Here is a 24835-nt window from a genome sequence, read left to right as displayed (position 1 = left end):
AGACCTAGGGTGTGGGAAAGTTAAGTTCTTCAAGATGATTTTTGAACTATTTTTAGTAAAATTGGCAGCCAGAGTGCCTTAAGACAGCATGAGAACCTAGTGATGTTTCTGTCTGGTCTTGGGACAGCTTTCAGAGGGAGACATGCCACTATGGCCTGTGGGATCGTGTAAGGTAGGGTAGGGTTAAATTTGAAGGCCTCTTAAGCACAGTATATATGTTGATCTGCTGGAGGAATGAGGTTGAGGATTGGGCACTCAATGAGAAAGCAGTGGCCTGGTGACGTTACCTTTGTAATTAGAAATCTTTATTTCCGTGTACACAAGCAGGTATAGTAAACATCATCTTATTTTAATGGAAGGATTCAATATAGTATTACCAGCTTTAAGGAATGTTGTTACAGTACTTTAAAATTAGTAACAAGTAAATATAGTGGCATAGAATATGTGGATCCAATATAAACACTGAGCTCTGGGTTTAACTGAGATACCCTGTTTCAGTGAATAAAATGGAGAGTGGATCAGGGGAATTACCCATCAGGCATTCACATGCACACACATGGACACACATCACATGTACATAAGAAAAAACAACCACATTGATGATGATAAGGAAGGATATTGCACACTCCTCTTGTTTCCAGCCTTCGAGTGAGAAATAAGAGAACGAGAAAGCTTATAAAAGCCATGGCTCAAGAATAAGAACAAGGGCTGGAGAGATGGCTCAGAGGTTAAGAGCACTGGCTGCTCTCCCAGAGGTCCTGAGTTCAATTCCCAGCAACCACATGGTAGCTCACAACCATCTGTAATGAGATCTGGTGCCCCCTTCTGGTCTGCAGGCACACGTGCAGACAGAACACTGTGTGCATAATAAATAAATTAAAAAAAAAGAAGAACAAAAAAGGAGGCGGAGAGATGCTGAAGGGGTAGAAAGGAGAGCAGGGAGACAAAGAGAGAGAAAGAGGCAGCAGTGGACCTCAGAGCCAGTTCTTCCAGCAATATTCGATCATCCCTGGGGAAGAGCATCACCCAGTGTGGAACAGAGGTGGTACCTGGCTGACCCATTCTAGGTGACACTTGGGGACAGTGTGGCCTGAACTGTTTCCTGCCTGTTCCCTTCTATTCACACGGGGCTCCCCATTCACTTGGCTGACCCTTCAAGCTCTGGCCTTTCCACCTTCCCTCTCTTCTCCCTTCTGGTGCCTCAGGGTCTCCCTTGGGTAAAGCCCAGGACCGCCCCCCCCCCCCCCAGCTTCGTGGCTGTAGCCTGAGGGTGTGAGCAGGGGCCCAGGGCCCAAGTCATCGCTGTGAAGAGACAATGGGACTGTTGATGGCAATGCATGGCATGCAGGGACTCTGCAGAGGACCTGCCACATGGGTTCCTGGTGTGCAGAGGACGGCACTGCGTCCACTGCAATTGGCAGCTGTGAGCCACCATACTTGGTTTGCACTAAGTAGTTACCTTTTAATATAGAGCGTTAATGAAGCAGATGCCTTTTGCATTTGGAGAGTCTTCTTTCACAACAAAATATCTTTTACTACACATCCTCACTGATGTTATAAGTTATAAAGAGAAAGTATATTCTACCTCCTCTGGGGCCTGACAGCAACACTGTCCCCAAGTGTCACCTAAAATGGGGTCACCTAGCCCTCACGGTGACTAAGGGCATCAATCTGTTCTCCTATACCACATATAAGTACATAACAAAAAGTGTCTCCATACATATGAGGGAACACAGGTAGCAAAAAATACACATCTTTTTCCACCTCAGGGAAATGCTTCTTTTAAGAAAATATAATTAAATCAGAGATTGAAAGCAGGGTCTTGTGTATCCCAAGTATATAGAACATTCTGTGCAAATATCAGCCAGCAATTACTACCTGGGAGAGGTGTCCCTGTTTTTATTCTCAATGCTCAAGAGGCAGAGGCAGGAAGTTCTTGTGAGTTCCAGACCAGCTGGGGCTACATAATGAGATGCTGTCTCGAAAATAAATAGATGTACAAATAAAAATAAAAAATTCAAAAAATTTATAAAAAGAAAAAAAAGAAAAGCAGCTAATAACAATGTTGAACGTTAACCACAGGGAGAAGTCTAATGCTCTTTATGGGAATGAAGCACTAACCCCAAACACTGATGTCATAGTACTTGATGTGCCCTAAATAAAAGGAAAGAGTACAGAAAGACCCATGACAGTGAGGAAGAATGACCACGGCTGTGAGGGGGACGCAGCATATTTAGTGAGACTCATTTACTATCGTACGCTTCCACATATTACGTTATACTGTATACTATATGTTGTATGTAATACACATTTGATATCACACTGAATTAGATAATAAGTCATAATAGGTTATACACAATAAGCATAGCTATATAATAGTAAGTATCTATATAGAGTACATAATGTTCCTTATAAACATGCATTGTTTAGCCAAATGGGTTATCTTAGATGTTTTAATTACTAAAAGTATTTACTTCTGAGAACCATATATTTAAAATGAAACAGTAAAGCTGGACGTGGTGGCGCACGCCTTTAATCCCAGCACTCAGGAGGCAGAGGCAGGCGGGTCTCTGTGAGTTCGAGGCCAGCTTGGTCTGCAGAGTCCCAGGACATCCAGGGCTATACAGAGTAACCCTGTTTCAAACAACCAAAAAATAAAATAAAATACAATGAAGCATTACCTTTTTAAACATCGCAGACTCTGTAGACGAAGGGCCAGGCACCTCACTGGGGTTGTGAGATAATTGTGGTTCTCCGACATGAAGTGTCACCTCTTGGCTTCCATCTGGTACACCAAAAGCTCTAGAAAGGATGGAAATGGTCACACCAATGAGTTATCAAGAGTATTGAAAACTGCAGAGACTTAAAGACATTACTGTAGACGATCCGGTACTCTTCCAGCACACAATAAGTAGGTCTTGATGATGTCACCATGTAGCTAACTGAATTCTTTTACATCCTGTGTAAAAGCAAATCAGATGGGCACACAGATAACCTGATGGGCAGAGATCCTGGCATGAGGCACTCCACTTCATTTGGCTCTACTGTCATTGCTGTTAAGAAAAGAAAAACAGCGAAATGTAATAACTCACACCTGCAATCCCATCACTCAGGAGTTGAGGCAGGAGGGCTGCTGTGAGTTTGAAGCCAGCATGGGCTACAGAGCAAGACCTTGTCTATGGTGGTATTGTGTTCCCCAAAATATATCATGCACCCTAATAAATTTATCTGGGGTCAGAGAACAGAACAGTCATAATATTAAACATAGAGGTTGGGCAGTGGTGGCACACACCTTTAATCCCAGCACTTGGGAGGCAGAGCCAGGCGGACCTTTGTGAGTTCGAGGCCAGCCTGGTCTACAAACTGAGAGCCAGGACAGGCACCAAAACCAAAAAAAAAAAAATGTCTGCAGGGAACCATGACCATGCCTAACAGCAACTTTGAAATCTTCAAAAAGATGATGGGACCCCATATGGACGATTCCACATGGACTATAGTAAAGCCATTAACACCACGGAAAGATCAACTTTGGACTACAAACCGATCAGGACAATTTCGAAATGACTAGCTGAAATGGTCCAAATTCACGACTATTTGAGCAAGGACTTGAGACAGCCCTGCACTTTCCCATTATGCAGAGACTGGACAAATGATACAGCTAAATCTCTCAGGACTTGACAATTAACCCCCCCAAAATTTTCTTTTCAGGATTCCCTAAAGATGCCTTTGCCCCACAAGAAAGCAGGAAGTAATTTTAAGAAAATGATGCCCACATTTCCAAGATGAGAGATGGGAGGTTTTGGTTGTTTAATAAGTTATGGATATTGTCATTGTTTATGATGGTTGGTTACAATATGTTAATTGTTAATGGTCAAGAAAAAAGCTGAACAAGGAGATTAGATTCAGAGTTTTTGTTTAAAAAGGAAAAAAGAGAATATAGATTTGAGGTAGATCATTGAATCTACTCTGAGAAAAAAGATAAAGAAATAATAGGATAAATGGGTAGATCATTGAATCTACTCTAAAAAGAAAAAGGGGAAGACATAAAAATGACAAAAGGTAGATTATTGAATGTATTATGAAAAGAAAAAAGAGAATATGGATATGATAAGATAAAAAGGGAGATTATTGAATCTACTTTTCAAAAGAACTACTTGTTTTAAATAGGATAAGTAATGAAAAATTTTTGTCTGGCCGGGCGGTGGTGGCGCATCCCTTTAATCCCAGCACTCGGGAGGCAGAGGCAGGCAGATCTCTGTGAGTTCGAGGCCAGCCTGGTCTCCAAAGCGAGTTGCAGGAAAGGCACAAAGCTACACAGAGAAACCCTGTCTCGAAAAACAAAAACAAAAACAAAACAAAACAAAACAAAAAAAAAAGAGAGAAAATTTTTTGTCTGAATTTGTCAAATGATAATAGACTGGACATTGTTATATATTAATAGAGTTTTTTGTCTGAATCTGTCAAAAATGTTAATGGACTAGACATTGTTAATGTAATTCTTGACTGTATATATTGTATATACTTATTGGATATAGTTTTTCTTCTATTATAAGCTTTTTTAAAAAAAATTTAGACAAAAAAGGGGAAATGTGGTGGTATTGTGTTTCCCAAAATATATCGTGCACCCTAATAAATTTATCTGGGGTCAGAGAACAGAACAGCCATAATATTAAACATAGAGGTTAGGCAGTGGTAGCACACGCCTTTAATCCTAGCATCCCAGAGTTAGAGATCTGTCTGGATCTCTGTGAGTTCAAAGCCACACTGGAAACAGCCAGGCATGGTGACTCACACCTTTAATCTCAGGAAGTGATGGCAGGAAGCAGAAAGGTATATAAGTTGTGAGGACCAGGAACTAGCCTGGTTAAGCTTTTAGGCTTTTAGCAGCAGTTCAGCTGAGACCCATTCTGGATGAGGACTCAGAGGCTTCCAGTCTGAGGAAACAGGATCAGCCGAGGAGTTGGCGAGGTGAGGTGCTGTGACATGTTCTGCTTCTCTGATCTTCCAGCATTCACCCCAATACCTGGCTCCAGGTTTGTTTTTATTAATAGGACCTTTTAACCCTCATGTTACACTTGGCTCAAAAACAAAACCCAAAACAACAAACAAGAAATGACAAAGAAGTTCCAGGCTTCCTGAACACTGGAAGAAAGTGGACACGAATCCCGGCTGGCACAAGGACCTACCAGGAGTGGCCGGCCTGCGGACTGTGGGCATATTGGTCCCTGGCTGTGAACAGCTTGACACAAAGCCATAAACTGACTTAAAACATGATGAGGTTTTATGGGATTTATTTTTGTAATTCGATTGTACCATTCTTGAGCATAAACTCTGTAGATGACAATGTCATGCCCCAACATCCAAAGGTTAGCCACACCTGACAGGCTCTGCCAGGAAAAGTTACTATCCCCAGGGTAATGAAATGTATCAGACGTAAATGATGGGAAGAAGCTATTTCCTTTAGCCAGCCTCCTGCCATCTCATCACACACACATTTTCTTTGCTTCTACCACTCATGTTATCCAAACACCTGTCCCTTGTACATTTCAGAAGCCATATCCAACCAAAGTAGCCAGTCGTGGCTGGTTCAATACTAGTGTTCTGGTCCCTTTACCAGGAATCAATTTAGACATAGCCCAGGCAGATCTCTTTGCTGGCTGTTACCACATCACTTCATGTCTCTGTGACCTGTAAAGTGTTCATAGTCACTATGGTGTGATTTTGATGAATGAGACTTGAAGGACATGGACTAGGGAAAGGTCCTTGTTAAAAGAAGCCTACAGGAAGAAACAACTCTCCTTCCTGCACGTTGTGAATATGTGCGATAGACAACTGACTTGGGACTGCTAGGCTGAGAACAGACTGAAAAGAAAGCCGGACTAACGCACAAGAGCAACGGAATCTTCGAACACATTGTTGAGCTGCTAAGTTATCGGTTCCAGCACCAGCTTCATCTCCCGGCTTCTGTGTTGGACTGATAACACTCTATTCTTTAAGCCACTTTGAGTTACCAGGGCATTGGAATTAATGTAAGTGTTCATAGATTTTCCCCCCCCCCAATCATATGGTTGAGGCTGGAATAGAGAAAGATTTAGTCCTTTAATGAAAAATGCCAGTGAAGCAGGAAGAAAAGTAACCATTCAAGGTCTCATATTTCACAGAAAAAATTGAAACTTCTGAGAATTTCTACAGTGCCAAGGGTAAAGGGACCAAGGAGGCAATGTTTTAGAATTCAGAGAAATACAAATGATCCTGATCCCCTCACATGCCTGTTTTTGCTTCCCAAGCATTGGGATTACAGGCAGGCACTACCATGTCTGGCACTATATGGGCATAATTTGGGGAAGTTTGTTTTTGTACATCTTTGTTAAAAAAAACTATTCTTTGCATGAATAAAGTGAGAAAGTACATTAGAAGTAGCATTTTTGTCTTCCTTTTAGACATAGCAAAAAAAAAATTTTGTCAGTATAGGAAGGAATTGAACTAAAGGATCTCATAGACCTGTCATAGTGAGGTATTCTGGAATCCTAGCACCCAGGAAGTGGAGGCAGAAGGATTCTGAGTTCAAGGTCATCCGAGGCTGCGTAGGGAGACTCCAAAGGAAAAAAAAATGAAATTATATTATTTCTTTGTTTAGAACATAACTTCACTCTCAACAAATTTAATTCATGCAACATTTGATACTATGTATAAGTCATCTTGGGCTGTGTAGAGAAACTGCATCATACACAACAACAACAACAACAAAACTAGAAGAGTCCTTTAGAATTTAAAGACAACATAAAAAGGGATGTAGATACCTGAATCCTCAGGAGAATTTGGATAACAACCAAAAAAACACCCTACAGCTGAGAAGGTCTGAAGACTCACCATGCATGTGCCTTTCATCAAGACCTATCTTCATGAGCTGCACCACTATCCCTAATAATGTTCACCTGACCTTCTGCTCGCAAACATGCCAAAAGGACCAGCAAGTGAGAAAAGACACTTAGAACTTGAAACAGAAGTTATTTCCTATAAATTGGGACAGTGAAGCAAATTGTATAGATAGGCTGCTGCTGTCCTTACTATTGTTCCCCTTCGGAGGTGTGTTTATCAAATTACCCAGGGGTTGAAGAGACGGAAGTGCTCACGTGTGCTCCAGAAGCATTATGAAGGGCTAAGGAGGAGCTGCCCCTTCCTACTGCATCATCCATGCTAAATGCTCTGAAGATGGCCAGTCTGCTCTTTCTACATATTACACTTGTGAGTCAGTCTTTGCCTGTACATAGTATAGGGTCCTCTCCCCTAGAAGTAACACAAGTCTAACTCAGAGAAACCATTAAAAAAAGTTTGTTAACAGATAAAGCAAGAGGAGCTCCTGAGTTTAGTTGGTGAATTCAGTTGCTGCTAAATTCTGTGGTGGCTCCAGTCACAGGAACGGCAGGCTATCTTTGTGGTGATATATTGTGTACCCCAATAAACTTATCTGGGGATCAGAGGACAGAGCCAGCCACTAGATTAGACATACAGACCAGACAGTGGTGGCACACACCCTTAATCCTATCACTCAGGAGGCAGAGGATCTGTTTAGATCTCTGTGAGTTCAAGACCACACTGGGAACAGAGTCAGGTAGTGGTGGCACACACCTTTAATCCCAGCACTTGAGATCTCATGTCTTTGCTTGGGAAGCACACATTCCTTTAATCCCAGGAAGTGACATGGCTGGGTGGAGAACGGAATATAAGGCACAAAAGGAGACAGGAACTAACAGCAGTTCAACTGAGACCCTCAGGGGTGAGGACTCAGAGCCTTTCAGTCTGAGGATTCGTGGAAACAGGATTGGCTAAGGAGTTGGTGAGGTGAGTAATAAGTATTTTGCATCGATAAGCCTCTCTGCCAATGCATCAATCCAAATCAAACCAAATCAGATTGAATTAGAAAAAGCCCAAGTTTAATGGATAAAGCATTCCTGGGTGATTCTTCAGTCCCCAGAGAGGAGACAGGGACAAGAGACCGGAAAATCACATGTCTGTTTTCTGGGACACAGCTTATATACTCTGTGGGAGTGGTCTTGAGAATCTCTTGGGGAGGAGCTGTGTTGGTGGGCTTTGAAGGGGCGGGTTTGGGGATAAGAGATGGGGGAGGGGAGTTGAGGTGGATCTTCCACCAGAACATTCCAGACTCTTTGGGTATAGGGATGACAGGGTGCCAGGGGTTGAGGTGGAGCTCCAACCCAAACAGAGGTTGGGTGTGGCTTGTTTTGTTTCTCTGATCTTTCAGCTTTCACCCCAAAACCTGGCTCTGGGTTTTGTTTTGTTTTTTAATTAATAAGACCATGTAGCAATTCGTGTTACATATCTTCCTGTGAATCTCCCTTAGAAGTGAGGAAATACTCTCCAGAAGGCATTTCTTGCCATGTGTCATTATGTGCCAAACCAGTTCCTGGACCTGTTTCTTTGAGGCTGGAGCCGGAAGGACATTGCTGTCCAGAGCCTGGACGTCTGAAAAACCCAGGATACTGGTAGGAAAGAACAAGTGGGGAGAGGTAGAAATGGACACTCTTTTATCAGCTCCCTGGCTGGATGGTGACACACGCTCCCCACACTTACTGGGATATTGGTAGAGGTAGAGTCAGGACATGTTTATGACTGAATCGGAGGCATCAAAGTTGAGACTTGTGTGATTTAGGCCTCACAGTAGGCTGACTCCAGGCCACCTGCTTGCCCTCTTGACTTGCTGGGTTAAAAAAACAAAACAAAGCAAAACACAAACACAAACTTGTGGTAGTAAGGCTTAGCATAGACCCGGGAGTAGATTCCATTCGATAGCCTGCACTCCTGACCTCTCACACTCAAGACACACATAGTCCTGAGGCAGGTGTCTTATCAGTGGCCAGTGAAGGAGAGAACGGCCATAGGCAGTTCCAGGGAAGGGTCTTGCCTTGGTGCTAGTCTGAAACAGGAAATGCTGTTTGTGGCACACCAAAACTTCAGGCCTGCCTTTGAGGGAGGCGGAGATTGAGGTGCTGCTGACTTCCCTTTCCCTGTGACCCAGATCCAAGCAGTGTGGCTGTGCACCTGGCCACACAAGGCATCCTCTCAGATTCTGCTCCCGGGTGCAGGTGAGGGGTGAGGAGAGGCCACGTGATGTGTGGGCTGAGAGGTCGCCACAAGACAGGCTTAGCCCCAGGGCAGCTTTTCACACAACCCAGATGCTTCCACCATCCATAGTGCTTCCCACTTCCTCCTAAACACAGCAGATTTATTGTGTAAGTGTTTCTCCTAAAATACCCATGCCTTTAATCCCAGCACTTAGGAGGCAGGTGCAGGAGGATCTCTGTGAGTTGTAGGACACCCAGAGCTACAAAGTGAGACCTTCTCTCACAAAAAAAAAAAAAAAAAAAAAAAAAAAAAAAAAAAAAAAAACCAAAACAAAACAAAAACCAAAAAAACCACCACCACCAATCCCCAAAACAAACAAACAAAAACAGACAGACAGACAAACAGACCCACAGTCCCCAGACAGTAGAGTAATGGCCTAAAATGTAACCCACACAATGTTTTGCACAGAAAGAAAATGCTCAGAGTCAGGGTGGAGGTTCTGTAGATCCTGAGTTAACTTTATAACTCTTTATATTTCTAGCCATGTCAGGTATCAACGTACAAACAAAGGAGCAAACCCATACCTGATCTCTAGGATACCCAGGGTCTGTGAGACCTAGGGCTGTAACAGTCTCCGTTCTGAGGAACAGCCTGTAGACTAGACACTGGCAAATCCCTCGCCTAAAAGCCAACCTTGATGAGATGTTTGCAACAGCAAAGACCAGTTGGAAAGTTGCATATGTTCATGTCTAAGGGAGTAAATTTTAGTTTCATTCTTAACAAGTAGGCCAGAGGATCGATAAGAAAAGCTGAGTGTGATTTCCTGATGAGAAATTCAGCATTTGGAGACATGTAAGTAGTTTCATTTGAAAATAGTCATTGCTGAAAAACATACATACAGATATTATAATGGCTTGAGCAAATTGTATTTAGGAATGAATACACACACAAACACACACACACACACACACACACACACACACACACACACACATCGGTTAAAAGAGGCCACTCAGTAAAGTAAGGGAGGGCACACAGGGGCGTTTAGAGGGAAGAAAGGAAAAGGGAAAATGATGTAATTATAATCTCAAAAAAAACACTATTAGAGAAATAAAAGTCATTACTGGTCAACAATTTTTTTTGGTTAGTAAAATAAAGTCATGTCCTCAGAAACTGCCATCTTACAATGGAGTCTTAGCAGAACATATTTATTAATCTGCTAATTATAATCATTTCTATTTTCTTTCTTTTCTTCTCTCTTCCTTTTTCTCTTTTTCTTTTTTTCTTGAGACAGAGTCTCTCTATGAAAGCTTTGGTTGGTCTGGAACTCACTATGTAGAGCAGGCTGGCCTTGAACTCACAGCACTCCATCTGACTCTGTGTACTTTACCTCACTGGGCTTAAAATCTTTCCTGTATCCCTTTATGGGACAGACATTATTCTGCCATAGTAAATATTTGGTTAAGTACTTGAATTTACTCAGACTCATTTGTAAAAAGTGGACCATTTGCTGGTTTACTTATTCTTCCTATTTCCTTTTATTTAACTTACTTTTAAAAGCCAGATTGACTCCCTGCAATTGATTTGGTTAGTGATTCTGTTATAAATAATGACCAGGTTGTGTCCTTGTTAAAGTGTCCTCTTTAGTTAAAGAGCCCCATGCCTATCCTCAGACAAAACCCAGTCTTGGGAAGCCTGGAGTTTACTTAAAATGGAGTGTTGGGCTCTTTAAGAAAAAGAAGACCGGTTTGGGTGATGGTGGCGCAGGTCTCAATCCCAGCACTTAGGAGGCAGAGAGAGGCAGGTGGATCTCTGTGAGCTCAAGGCCAGTCAGGTCTGCAAAGCTGTGGTTACCTGCACAAGATCCAGACACTTAAAAGATTCCAGCATGGAGGCAGGAGGGGCTCCTGAAGCCCCAGTTCTGGCTGAGTGAGAGCTGGGGAGAGAACCACTTTTCGTTGGGGGAGGGTGACCGTCGATAGGTTACCCATGTCCCAGTGGCTTACCCCACAGCTATGGGCAGAATTAACTGGATTCAGTAAGTTACTACAAAATGAGAACACCAAGTTGGGAGGAAGAGGTATGGAGGTGCAGGGAGAGTTGGGGGGAGGAAGTAGGGGGCCAAGGTGAATATGATCAAGATGCAATGGATACATGCATACAATTTCCAAAGAATACATTGTTTAAAAAGAAAAAGAAAACAAAATGTTGTACTGTTTTCAAAATTTACAGTGCTGGTCTCCTCTGAAGACCCTGGTGGCCCTGAGCCTTCAGGCTCTTTTTGCTTTCTACAAATCTGCCTCACGTTTTCCTAATATTGCTCTACCTCACCAACTTGTTCCTCGAGAACTTGAATATGTATAGTCAGTATAGCACAAGTTATGGAAACTTCTTTGTCCTGTAGTTATTGCTTCAGAGGTAACATACATGTAAAATAATTAAAGCAGAAAGGATGAATGTGATTCTACCAGGGGTTCTCAACTTACGGGTTGTGAACCCTTTGGGGGTCACATGTCAGACATCATTTTTTACATTACAGTTCATAACAGTAGCAAAATTACAGTTATGAAGTAGCAACAATAATAATTTTATGGCTGGGGGTCACCACCACATGAGAACTGTATTTAAAGGGATGCAGCATCAGAAACATTGAGACCCACTTGTTCTTATACTAGAAACTAATGTACTATAAACTGATGCTATACTGCCCTCTGTTGTTTAAAAGAAATATCATTACCGCTTTCTCCTAAACCTTACAGTTATTGATAGAAAAGACAGCTAAAAAGGCAACTCCATGTGCTCTGAGTTTGAGGCACTGGATAGAAGGGTTCACAAATTTACTGGCCGCACACAGACAGAGACAAAATTTAACACACCAACTAATGACAATAAACGTTTATTCCTCTAGTTCAGCTGCTAAATGGTAGGGACAGGCCTTCTGGGTAAGCCCCACCCCTCTAGCATTAGACTCCATAGTAGATTATGGACACACACCAGTGTACAATAGACACCAGACCTAAGCCTGGAAAGGTCCCTGGGCATTACTTGGTTTGATTTACTCAGTGCAGTGTTGAGAAGATATTGTGCTTGAGAGACCGTGAGGCTGACAGAACATGGAGCCTGCTGGTGGTTACCCACATGTGGCACCGGAAGCTAGGCTTCTGGAAGAGTCTCACAAAGAAGCATCTAATGACAAGTCTAGATAGGACCGTGTAGATGTGATATTTAACAAAACAGAACAGAAATCTATTTCCCTTTCAGGATCAAGGGTTTTAGATCTTCAAAGCGGGGTTTTCTTTCAAAAGCAACACTGCCTTCAAATTTAAAATTTTTCTCAACCAACGGAAGGGTGGAATGTAACAACACAACCGTGTGAACTTCAGAGCTGTCCAGGCCAGTCACTGGGTGTCTTCACTAGTTACGTAACCTCTCCAAGCCCTGGTTTCCTCATCCAAGGTAATAATCAGAGTATAAAAAGGGAATTGAGTCAGGAACTGTTAACGAAGTGTACGCCCTCATGCTGGCACCCCAGAGGTCCTCAATAAATAGCAGCTATTCTAGTACACCTGGGTGATAGTGGCATTTCCTGAATAACAATTTGGAAGGCATCATGTGGATGGCACTCTGAGGAGGCACACTTCCCAGAAAGAATCTAACTGCCTGCCAAATCACCTCATTTTGCAGATGAATTCACAGAGATGTTAACCCTTCACATTCATGGAGCCAGTTAAGACTGGTAGTTCTGCCAGGCATGGTGGCGCACACCTTTAACATCAGCACTCAGGAGGTAGAGACAGGAGGATCTCTGTGAGTTGGAGATAGCCTGGTCTACAAATAGTTCCAGGACAGCCAGGGCTTTCACACAGAGAAACCTTGTCTGGAAAAACAAAAGAGACTAGTAGTTCTAATTTCAAATTCTCAGCTAATGAGTTTTGTGATCACAAAACCCCCAGTTGGATGGGAGAATGGAGATAGTTTTATATGCTTAATCAAGTTTCAAAAATTCTAAACATTTTCAACATTTAGCCTTGTAAAGAAGGCTACACCATCAATGCAGGTGTTTAGTCAGCAATGGAAACAGAATGTCCAAACTGCCATCTAGTGGTTGTACAGGGATGACAATCTACTCAGCCTTAGAGTTTTGCAGTTCTTTCCGAAGAAGTACGGTTCCCTGCCAGCCTCAACTCAGAGGTGGCCTCTACTTCCCTGGGCACACTGATGTACATAGTACTCAATGGCCAAGAGCATCTCTCAATGCACTGTGGGACAGAAATGCCCAAGTGCCCTTCATATCTAGCCAGTACAATGCAGATCATCTCTTCAATCTAAGGCTTGGGACCCTTTGGTGAAATCTAGGCTTTGGGAGCTTCAGAGCCTGTGAAGCTCAGCAAGCTACCCGAGGGTCAGTACTAACTTTAGTTATTGGGGATCACCCTGATTAACAACTAAAAAAAAACCAGCTGTCACAAAAATACCATTAGAAACAAAAAAAGTAAGTGAGAAAAAAACCCTACATACACAAGAGCGAGAAACTCTTACTCTGGCTATGCTGTTACAAGGTTTCATCATACCAGAACTTCATCAAGAGTGAAACATGCCACCACCAGCTCCTAAATACAAAAAAGTATAACGTCAAAATATGAAAGGAGACTATGAAAGTCTTTAACAGGTCTAAATCCAGGAAAAAAAAAAGATCAGCAGATACTCCAAGAAGCCAGTGAGTACTAAATAATGATACACAAGATATTTTTTTTTTTTTATTTATTTATGGGGTCAGCCTAGATCTTAAGATTAAGAGGCCTATTGTACAATTCCATCAGCAGAACTAGTGAAGCTGAGACAATACATTACAGAAGCCGAGAACTCTGAGCCTGGCTCATGCTTGTTTAAAGATTTTTCATTCATGAAGATACTTCATACAAGCTGAAGACATGATACTCCACTTCTTTCAACATAAAATTGAAAGTTTATACACTTGTCAAAATATGAAAGGAGGACTGTGATTGTTCAAAGTTTCCTGTTAAGGCAGCTCCGGTCCTAAATCCAGTGTAAAAAAAACAGATTTCTTGCTACAGATTATAAAGAAAGCATGATTGTACTGTTTATATTTACAATAAGGTATTTTTTGTATCTTTTTTTTTATTTATATGTGTGTGTGCAAGCCATGGAGTATGTGTGAAAGTCAGAGGAAAACTTTTAAGAGTCTGTCCTCTCCTTCCATGGGGGGATCCAGACACTGAACTCAGGTCATCACACTTGCTTTGGGGCTACAAGAAGAGAGGCCTCATGAGAACTCTTTGATAGACACGTTGCACTTTTGACATTATCTCACTTGATACCATATCTCTAGGGACTGGAGGGAGAAAGCCGGTTTCATTAAGTTCCATGGAAAGCTTTGTTCCCTCACTTGTAGACGCTCAGACGATGAGGATCATGTACCCCGATAATGAGTCAATTGCAGTAACTGCAGAACTTCAGGAATGCATTTCCTGTAAACTGTTTCTCCGGCCTCTGCCAGTCCTCCTTTGGTCCTCCTTTGGCTTCCCAGGCCTTACCTGTTTGCATAGCTGACTGGACGTAACTTACTGTAAGTCCTTTAGAGGAGACAGGGAGGGACACTCCAGCCTCATTTGAAAGCCGTTTGCTGGTTCAGCGCTATAAGAGATGACCGTTCATGGTGCTTCCGTCTTCTGGATCCAGTCTGCACTTTCCTAACTCCTTTACCCATCCTGTGTCCCGGTCATTGTGTTACCAGTAGTTCAGTTCCATTACAGTCACCAGGGGCTCTTACGTTCATCTGGAAGAGCTAACTCTTAAGGGGGTTCCTGACATGGCACAGGACAATGTCTGTCACTTCACACATGTTCAGGGAGGGATTCCTGGGTGAGTGAACACAGAGTCCCTTCTGCAAAGGTAGGTGGATGCATGATTCGGCAGCTGCTTGCAGTTCCTATGCCGAGTCCCTAACACTGTCAATGTAAAGCTTTGTCTCAAAAGCCCCTCCGTCCAACCACAGGAGCTCCATGTCGAGCTGCTCCATCCGCTATTATTTTCCAGAAGTGCACCGTGATGTCACGGCTTTGAAGTTGACTTTATAGCATGTTTAATATGTACCATCTGCCTATTTTGCTTACCTTTGCTCCACCTTAGCTCACTAGTCCAAGACGACCCATATCAATGGCAATTAATAAGAATCTCGGAACCTCCAAAGCTCCCGAAGTGCTTGGCACAGTGCTCACACGCACTCAGCCTTGCAGACCTCACAAGTCATTTTCACCAGCCCTACGCCCTGATTATACCTGCGTGTCTGTAAACACTACCTCGGAGGCATTTCTACAAATAAAGTTTCAAGTGAAATTGTGGTAACCATCTATCGTATCAAAATATTTCAACATTTGCTATACTTCCCAAACTCTCTGTGTCTCACAAATCAGATCCTCAACCTCCCCCCCACTATGCATCAGAGGTTTAGAGGCTACCTTGTACACGTGGTTCTGTAAATCCTTTAAAAACCTGTGAGATAGGAGTCCTTAATGTTCTCAGACGTCTAGCCTCCAGGTATGATAGGCTCTTTCCTATAATCCCAGCACCAGGGAGGTTGAGGCAAGGGCCTAGGCAGAGGAGTAAGGTGACCCCCCCTTAAAAAGACCCCCCCAAAGACACCCGAACTATTCTCACATAGTAAGACTTACAGTAAAGTTTTCATAAATAATTTTAAAATAGAAGGGTTGGTTTCACTATCTTTAATTTTTAAAGCTTATAGGGGTTAGAGGTAGGCCTTTGCTGTTTGTTTTTTGAGACAAGATCTTGGTATGTAGCTGCAGCTGGCCTGGAACTTGCTATGTGGCAATCCTCCTGCCTCTGCCTCCTGAGACCCCTGGGACTGAAGGTAAATAGCACTACACCTCAATGCTAGAAGTTAGTTTTTATATTAGTTTCCTGTTATTTCATCATGCCCAACTTGCCCAATTTCTAAGTCCTGGATGGTTGTTCAACAGTATAAAATGGCCAGGAATTAATACGTAATTCATGATTGCCTGAATCACACCTTTGGCTTTTCCCATCCATCTGCACCAGGTGGGTCAATTCCACAAGAGACCAGAGTTGCTTAAGGGCCTCCTAGACACACGCTTTCACAGTGACTAGAATTGCCATCATATTCATAATGAATGAGTCCAATTAGTGTCTTTAATTGATGCTAACGTTACAAAAGAAAACTAATTAAAATGTATCTAATTAAAAACCGATAAGGCTACACTAGGGATCCTGATTTGCTGTCTGAAGGAGATAGAGCTGGGGAGGTCCATTTGAGATAGGCTGATAGCCATCATCTCATATCTCAGGAAGAGGAACCTTCTCAGGCGCAGAGGCAAGAAAAGAACGCCACAGTGTCTCCACTTTCCATATAGTTTAATACAGCTGTCCTTTGAGAGATGCTGTTTGTGTGATCGGATCAGGTTCAGAGTCCCCATCCTGAGGGACCTTCAGTAGAGCTCCAAGCTCACCAATCTTTTCCCCAAACTTAAGACTTCTTTAAAAATTGATTTGTATGTGTCCGTGGTGTATGTGTGTGTGCGTGCCATCCACATGTATGGGGGTACATGTGCTTGTGGGTACAAATGCAGAAATGAGAGGAAAACATTAGGTGCCCTGGTATATCCACCGTATTCCCCTGAGACAGGAATCCCACTGAAAATGGAGTTATCTGGCAGCCAGTAAGTCCCAGCAAACCTGCTGTCTTTATCCTTCACAACAGTACAGTTATAGACCCACGAGGCCACATCCAGATTTTTGGGGGTATTGGAATTCAAACTTAGGTTCTTTGCAAGCTAGCTCCATTAACCAGTACGCCATTACTTGGCCCTCAGTCCCAGACTCCATTTGTGGCCATAAAGACCTGTTTGCCCTTCCCTTCTATACGGTTTGCCCATGTCTTTGCTTGGGTTTCCTGTTAATGTCCCCCTCTCCCTTTGGGATCTTTGATTATCAAATGCCAGCAAATCTAACTTGTAAAGTTGCTCCTTCAAGCTCCTGATTATAAGGAGCCTTGTGCTTCCCTACCTTTTAGCCATCTGCTTTGAAAGGAAACTCTAATGTACACTGGAGCTGTGTGCCAAAAAATTTTGAAGGTAATTGATTTGTTCCACTTTAGATGCAGTGTAAGAACAGTGGTTTGATCTCTAGGTAATGCTCTGAAATATTAAACCATAGGGACAAAAAGAAAAAGAACGTCATTATGAATCACAGACTTGCACCAATGTTGCTTTTAAAAAGAACAAAAAAAGCAATAAAATGCTCTGAGAAAGTGTTTGTTTTCTGCAAGAGTAGTTGTTATTTTATGTGGAAAAGAGACTATTGAAAAAACAAATCAGGGTCAATCAGGAAGGGTTGGTGGCCGGAGACCTTTTCGGACCATGTAGAATGTAACTGTGCAGGGCTTTCCTCCCTATCAGAAGCCCTGACTTTCTCCTCTTCACACAGAGGCACCACCTTGGGCCTTACAGACACCCCCAGAGTGATGAGGGGTTACAGTGGAATGGAAGGGGAAGTGAAGAATGCAAACAAAAAAGAGCAAGAGCACTTGACTTGTTGCTCTTGCAAAGGACCTGGGTTCAATTCCCAGCACTCACAGGGTGGCTCATGACTAACTCCCAAGCACTCATGTGGTTCAAATCCATACACATAAAATACATTCTAAAAATAAAAATAATTATAAAAAGAAGTGAAAGAGAGTTGGAGAAGGGAGAAGAATTCCTTGGGTAAGACTAGGAAGGTAGAATGGAAAGAATCTCCAATAAGAAGAGGACACGTTCTGGAGGGGAGGGAAGTGGATTGGAGAGGCAAACACACAGCACAGATCGGGGAAGGCAGGTGATCCCCTCTCACCCCAGCCTGAGCTCAAAGGCACTAGTCTCTTCACCGAGCAAGAACTGAAGGACATGTACAGGCAGGTGATGGGCCTGGTTTTCAACCAGGAGGGGGCCGTTATGAAATACAGTTTTGTAGATAAGTTGGCAACTTCCTGTGGTTTAGTGTTGGTTATCAAGTGTTCATATTTCTAAGGTCAATTATAGGCTTTTAGAGAGCAAAGATTCAAACATTTTTCTATCCCCATAACTCATGTTCAATAAATGCCTTTATTTATTTATAGCTTTAGTGGGGATGATATAAAACAAGTCTTTTCTTGCGCCACTGGTTAGTTGGGAACCCAGGTTTCCAGCTCAGGGAGAGAGTTGAATCACCAAACCACAAACATTCTGTCCCATGAAAATATTTATTTTGTTGAACAGGATTGTAAATGAGGGAGTGTTATCTCCTCGGTAGAATGGGGCTGTGAGTCAACCATCTGCACATACAGTGGAGTCTTAGTTCTACTCTGAAGATAAGGCAGGGACTTTTACAATGTGTGTGAAAATCAGCACAAGCTGGCAGAACAAGCTAGCAGAACGGCTCTGTTTTCATTTTCCTCGTTAAAAATATTCGCACATGGGTTTTATAACAAATATGTTTAAATATAGCCAATAATTAAAAATAAATTATTATTATTATTTTCTTTTTGAGATAGGGTATTGTATAGTCCAGGCTAGCCTTGAGCTCACTCTGTAGCTGAGGCTGGATTTGAATGCCTGATCTTCTTGCCTCTACCTCCCAGGAACTAGAATTGTAGGTGTATGCCACCACCTTTGGCTTAAATTTGTTTTTTATGAACAAGGTAACACCAGGCATATGAAAATGCTTCCAAAACAAGCAATTGATAACATTAAAAAGGAAACAAGTTGCACTACAATTTTTCATTTGTCATATTGTTTAATGTTGATGACTACATTGGCATTTCCTAGCTGCAGAGATTAATTTTCACTGACAAGAGTAAAAATAATTTTAGTTGTGAAGCTAATTTCCTGTAAAAGAAGAAAGCATTTAGGCTCCCCTTTGCAGAAATACTGCAAGTGAAGCCTTTTCCTCTAGTCACCAAATCAAAGGAAAGAGAAGAGCTGGCGAGCTGGAGAGCTGGTTGGTGCTTAAGAGCACTTGTTCTTGCAGAGGCCTGAGCTGGGCTCCACCCACGCTGGCCACTCACTGGCCTGTAACTCCAGTCCCCCAGCACCCATGCTCCAGTTCCAGCGTATTTGATTCCCCCTCTGGCCTCCATGGGCATACATACATACATACATACATACACACACACACACACACACACCCCGTAAAAACATTAAAGAGAGGAAGGGAATATTTACTCTAAAACAACAGGATGTAATTTTACAAATTGCCCCTGTCTTAAGTCTTCAGTCCTGCTGAAGGACACTGATGGTTACAGACTTTTAGTTTAGTGATTTGTCCGTACTTACTAAGTGCCACCATGCTAGCACAACGCCCTACATCTCTACTTCTGGAAAACGATTCTGAGGAAATCACTGAAGAACACGCCGCTTATTTGGGGTGGTGCCTATGGCAGCATTGGTTCTTACCACAAAATCTGCAGACAACTAAACCCATGTAGGCAGTCATGATGCACCTCCATGTTACAGCATGCCATTTCCCCTTTAAGACACAGCAGGGACGCTTCTGATGAAATGGCAGACAGGAAGACAAGCAAGGACCTGCCAAGGTAACGTAGCCAGAAACACAGTGGGGGCGATACACGGCCTCGGTGTCATCTCCCACTAACTGAATCACAAGGGTTTATAGTCTCTCCTCTTTTTTCCAAAATCGCCATCCGCCCCGTCTTAACCAGAAAGAGCAGCCAATAAAAATGGTTGAAAACTCCTAATGGGCTCCTCTGGGAAGTTTAAATAAGGATTTTTGAGCGGCAACCATAGAAGGTGGAATCCTGGGAAAGAATAAACTTGTCATGTATGCCAATAAACTATTTTTTTTGAAAGGTTCTACATTTTATTACTGGATAAACCACTTCCCTAACTTAAACATGACCGAGTCTCCAGGTTAAAAATGTTGAACTCCATGTGGTAGGATTGATTGATGACCACAATTCAGTATAAACACTGTGTGAATCCTTACAGACCCAGCTTTGTTCTCCTCCAGTGTCTTCTCTTAGAGTTGTACCTGATTTTGTTACCAGTTTTCATCTGAATCCACTGAGGAACAGGACAGCTTTCCTTTTGTTTCTTGGCCAGGAATCGCTTGATTGTGAAAGTCTTGTGAGAAGACTAGAAAAGAAACCGGGTCAGGTGGACATGCACGCCAGAGGAGGAAGGGGAAGAGCGCAAATAAACTATTGACGCAGGTTTTTCCCACCAATCTCAACTGCCTTTTCTCTATTCCTAAGGCTGATAATTCCCAACCTAAATCAAGGACTGCTCCAGGTTACTGTCAGTGATTTCACAAGAGTCTGTTCTTGGATGATTTCCAAGATAGCATCTGTTTTAAAAACAAGACTCAGAGGGACTATCTATCCCCTGTGTGAGGTAACCACCATCTGTCCAGATGTTTGCTGGAGAATTAAGCAGCAATCATTTCAAGTAATTGTGTGGCTCTGGCAGCTAGACCGAGGTTTGGAGAACACAGAAAATTGACAGAATTACTGGTTATTTATTTGTGTGTGTGTGCTCGTGTGTGACATGCACATGCCTGTGTACATGTGTGCAAGTGCCCCTAGAGGCCAGAAGAGGGCACTGGATCCCCTGGAGCTGGAGTTACAGGTTGTGAATTGCTCAACATGGGTGCTGTGAACAGACTTGGGGTCTTCAGCAAGAGCAAGCCCTCTTAAGCACTGAGCCACTCTCTGGCCTCTCATTTTTGTCAGGGGAGTTTCCAGGGACCACCACTGCCACAGTGGCCATTATAACACAAAAGTGTCTGTGGCTGCTTCCACACTTGGCTGGCAGAATTGAGCAGTTCCAACTGATGACATCTAAGATGTTTACTACCGGCTCTTTACAGAAAGACTTTGCTGGCCTCTAGTTTAGATTATAAGTTCCTGCAAGCCTTCTTGGCTCACGTCTTTCTGCACTTCTATAGCTTTTATTGAACAGGAATAAGCACTTCTAAGACTCTAGTAAATCCATCAAGCAAGTATAATGCATCATAAGTTCAAGTTTACCCACATTTGGATACACAAAAACAAACAAAAATGGCTCACAGTCATAGATAGGAGTAAAAACGTTAGTAATTTTTAAATTTGCTCAAATTTTCTTGAATGTTAGAGCCACCCTTTATGATGTCCTATATAATCAAACCACCAGAGAGCAAGGGACCCATTCTGTCCTAGTCAGGGTCTCCATGGCTGTGATGAAACACCATGACCAAAAGCAACTTGGGTAGGAAAGGATTCATTTCAGCTTACAACTCTTAGGTCACACTCCATCACCGAGGGAAGTCAGGACAAGAACTCAAGGCAGGAACCTGGAGGCAGGAGCTGAAGCAGAGCCCATGGAGGAGTGCTATTTACTGGCTTACTCACCCTGCTTTCTTATATATCACAGGACCACCTGCGCAGAGATGGCACCACCACAGTTGACTGGGCCCTCCCACATCAATCACTAATCAAGACAACACCCAAAAGGCCTCCCTACAGCCAATCTGATGGAAGCATTTTCTCAATTAAGATTCCTTCTTCACGGGCAGAGGTAGTGGCACATGTCTTTAATCCCAGCACTTGGGAGGCCGAGCCAGGTGGATCTCTGTGAGTTTGAGGCCAGCCTGGTCTTTAGAGTGAGATACAGGACAGGCACCAAAACTACACAGAGAAACCCTGTCTCGAAAAACCGGAAAAAAAAAAAAAAAAAGATTCCCTCTTCACAGATGACTCTATCTTGGGTCAAGTTGACAGAGAAACTAATCAGGACACACACTCAAACTGAGGAGACCACCTTAAACTCCAAGAAGCTCTCTGTCTCCCTTGTCTTCCACTTTAGCCAGAAGATGTAAACAGTATCATCAACACCTTACATCTGTGTAACATTTTATGATCAGAAAGTGGCATTTTTACCCACATCATTTCCATATCCTCTTGGGATCCCTGATCTACAGGTTTGAAGTAAGAGTCATCTTATTATTTGGAAAAATAATGAGTGAGGGGAGAATGCTGGCGGGAGAATAGAAAATAGCATCTGGTTACTGGGAAGCACTAGGGTGTTTCTCAAGTGTCAGGAACAGGAGTTATATGGTAGGGCCTCGGGTGCACTCAAGTGTTAAGGTTGGGGGTAGCGTGTGGTGCCCCTGTGGGTTCATGACCATAATTCTAATAGAAAACACCTTTCCCCACCAGTACAGGATAGCCTTGGGTACATTCCCTGGACTGATGCCTGTTTTGGAATACAGTGTTGGCACTTATCACCCAGATATTCAAGCCCTCCTGTGACCCATGGATTTCCCTTAGTACACACTAGCTACTCAGGTATCTGAGAAGGGAAAAGAGGGAAGGAAAGAGGGTAAGAGCAAAGAAGGGTTTTTCTTGATCCTTCCAACTACAAAACCTATTACATTAAGAAGCAGTTTATTATGTTTTTTTTTTTGTTTTGTTTTTGTTTCTTTGAGATAGGGTTTCTCTGTGTAGTTTTGGTGCTTGTCCTGGATCTCGCTCTGTAGACCAGGCTGGCCTCGAACTCACAGAGATTCACCTGGCTCTGCCTCCCGAGTGCTGGGATTAAAGGCATGTGCCACCACCTCCCTGCTTGTTTGTTTTGAGACAAGATCTTGTTATATAGCCCAGGCTGACCCAGAACTCATGTCAAGTGCTAGGATTGCAAGAATGTGCCACCAACCTGGTTAACACTATTTTCAATAAAGTTGGGTCACTTTGTTTCATGGACCTTCTCTCCCTCCTAAGATTTCTAAAGCATAAAGACTAATGAATAGCTGGGGGGGGGAGGTGGCGGCAGTGGCATACACTTTTAATCCCAGCATTCAGGAGGTAGAGGCAGGCAGATCTCTGTGAGTCACTACACACAGAAACTCTGTCTCAAAAAACCAAACCAAACCACACCACACCACACCACACCAAACCAAACCAAACCAAACCAAACCAAACCAAACCAAACCAAACCAAACCAAACCAAACCAAACCAAAAGAACACCTAACAAACAACATTTCTGAAGTAGGCAAAATCATACCAGGAAGTGTGAGAAAACTCTTTGAATCAACAGTGATTCATCTTCCAAGGAATCTAGGTTACAAGGCACAATTAAGAGACTATGTTGTGTACATGTTTCACTTTCCAAGAGCACAAGAGAAGAGAAGCATGTAGGAGACTGCAATGCTCTCGATCTTGCTAGAATAAACATACCGGTCCCGTCCTATAAAGCAGGGAGGGCACACAAGCATTCAGTTGCCTAAACAAACAACATCAATAAACTCCTCCATGCCAACACACCTGGTGGGTGGCAGACTCATTGTGCCTTTTTGCATCTGCTGACATTTAGTTCTTTAAGCCACTATGGACCCATGACAGCTTTTGACCTAGAGCCAGAGAATCCAGTGCTTCAGGGTACAGATGAGTTCCTTTCCCAGTTTCTCAGGGAAATCCCTGTAACATAAGGACTGAAAGAGGCCAGGTGGTGGTGGCTCATGCCTTTAATTCCAGCACTCAGGAGGCAGAGGCAGGCAGATCTCTGAGTTCGAGGCCAGCCTGGCCTACAAGTCGAGATTCAGGATAGTCAGGGCTACACAGAGAAATCCCGACTCCAAAAAGAAAAAAAAGCAACAAACAAACAAACAAACAAAACAAAAATAAAAAGGACTGAAAGTGATCCAGAACAAGAAAAACATGGCTTTGAAACAGCGTGGCCATTCCTGAGTAGCTGGTGCTCCCTCTCAGAGTAACCTAACCAGCTCTGGGTGGAATGTGTGAATCCACAGCGTGGAACCACACACGTCTTCTGTAGTTAGTGTTTGTGCTTAACTGCTTTGAGGAATTGTTGGCCCAAGTCTACAAGGCCCTCATCTTAGAGTCTGCCTCAGAGAAAATCCCCCAAATGGTTTGAATCTGAATGTTTCAGTTTAGAAAAGATCATGAGAAAGAAAGAGCTAAACTGAATCAAAGATTAAAGCCAGGGATAGATCCTATTCCCACTGTCAGGGGCCCCTCACATAGACCAAGCTACACCACTGTCTCGCCTATGCAGAGGGCCCAGTCCAGTCCCATGTAGGCTCCACAGCTGTTGGTCCAAAGTTTCTAAGTTCCCACTAGCTTGGTTCAGCTGGATCTGTAAGTTTCCCCATCATGGTCTTGATGCCCCTTGCTCACAGAATCCCTCTTCCCTCTCTTCGACTGGACTTCAGAACTAGGCTGGGTGCTTGGCAGTGGCTCTGCATCTGTTTCCACCAGTTACTGGATGAAGGCTCTACGATGACAGGGCATTCACCAGTCTGATCACCAGGGGAGGCCAGCTCAGGCACCCACTCCACCACTGCTAATACTCTAAGCTGGGGTCATCCCTGTGGATTCCTGGGACCTTCACTCATACCAGGTTTCTCCCTATCCACATGATGTCTCCCTCTATTAAGATATCTCCCTCATAAGCCCGAGAATTCTTTAGTTCTAGGGTGTGATCAATACCCACAGCTGACTCTTCCATCAGGGTGACCAATGTTTAGGAGGCCTGAGGGTACAAAGACAAGTCCTCTACGTGGACTGACCTCAGTGCTTTGATCACTGCCCATACGTCCAACACTCGGGGGAGACAAACATCCCTCCCCCTGAACTACCAGCCACAGCAGGAGTACAGCTTGGGGATTCCAGCAGAGGTGAGAGAACATGCCCACCCCAGACTAAGGATGGCTAGCAGAGGCTCC

General features: G+C 43.2%; 2 protein-coding genes across 2 annotated transcripts in view; both read right to left on the bottom strand.

Moving 5' to 3' along the window:
• Crybg1 (crystallin beta-gamma domain containing 1) overlaps nt 1-24835 on the bottom strand; it is a 189229-nt gene that overhangs the window by 112587 nt on the left and 51807 nt on the right. Inside the window, 1 exon segment of the mRNA XM_028894929.2 lies at nt 2682-2802. Within this exon segment, the coding sequence (XP_028750762.2) occupies nt 2682-2802 (121 nt within the window).
• LOC114710669 (60S ribosomal protein L39-like) lies at nt 20090-20882 on the bottom strand. Its single transcript, XM_028894925.2, has 2 exons — nt 20814-20882; nt 20090-20249 (listed from the first exon to the last, which is right to left on the bottom strand). The coding sequence occupies exons 1-2, from the start codon at nt 20880-20882 to the stop codon at nt 20097-20099; spliced, it is 222 nt and encodes a 73-aa protein (XP_028750758.1). The 3' UTR covers nt 20090-20096.

This window comes from Peromyscus leucopus, chromosome 8a (genome assembly GCF_004664715.2).
Source record: "Peromyscus leucopus breed LL Stock chromosome 8a, UCI_PerLeu_2.1, whole genome shotgun sequence".
In the NCBI taxonomy this organism is placed as follows: Eukaryota; Metazoa; Chordata; class Mammalia; order Rodentia; family Cricetidae; genus Peromyscus; species Peromyscus leucopus.
Note: the sequence above shows the minus strand (reverse complement) of the source record. Positions and strands in the feature narration are given on the sequence as shown.

What these genes read in the sequence shown, in the direction of transcription:
- LOC114710669 (XM_028894925.2), bottom strand. Translation starts at nt 20,882, where the DNA reads ATGGCCACTGTGGCAGTGGTGGTCCCTGGAAACTCCCCTGACAAAAAT. An exon ending in AGAGGCCAGAGAGTGGCTCA is followed by an intron (nt 20,250 to 20,813) that starts GTGCTTAAGAGG and finishes TTTCTTTTCTAG; the next exon opens with TCTTCTCACAAGACTTTCAC.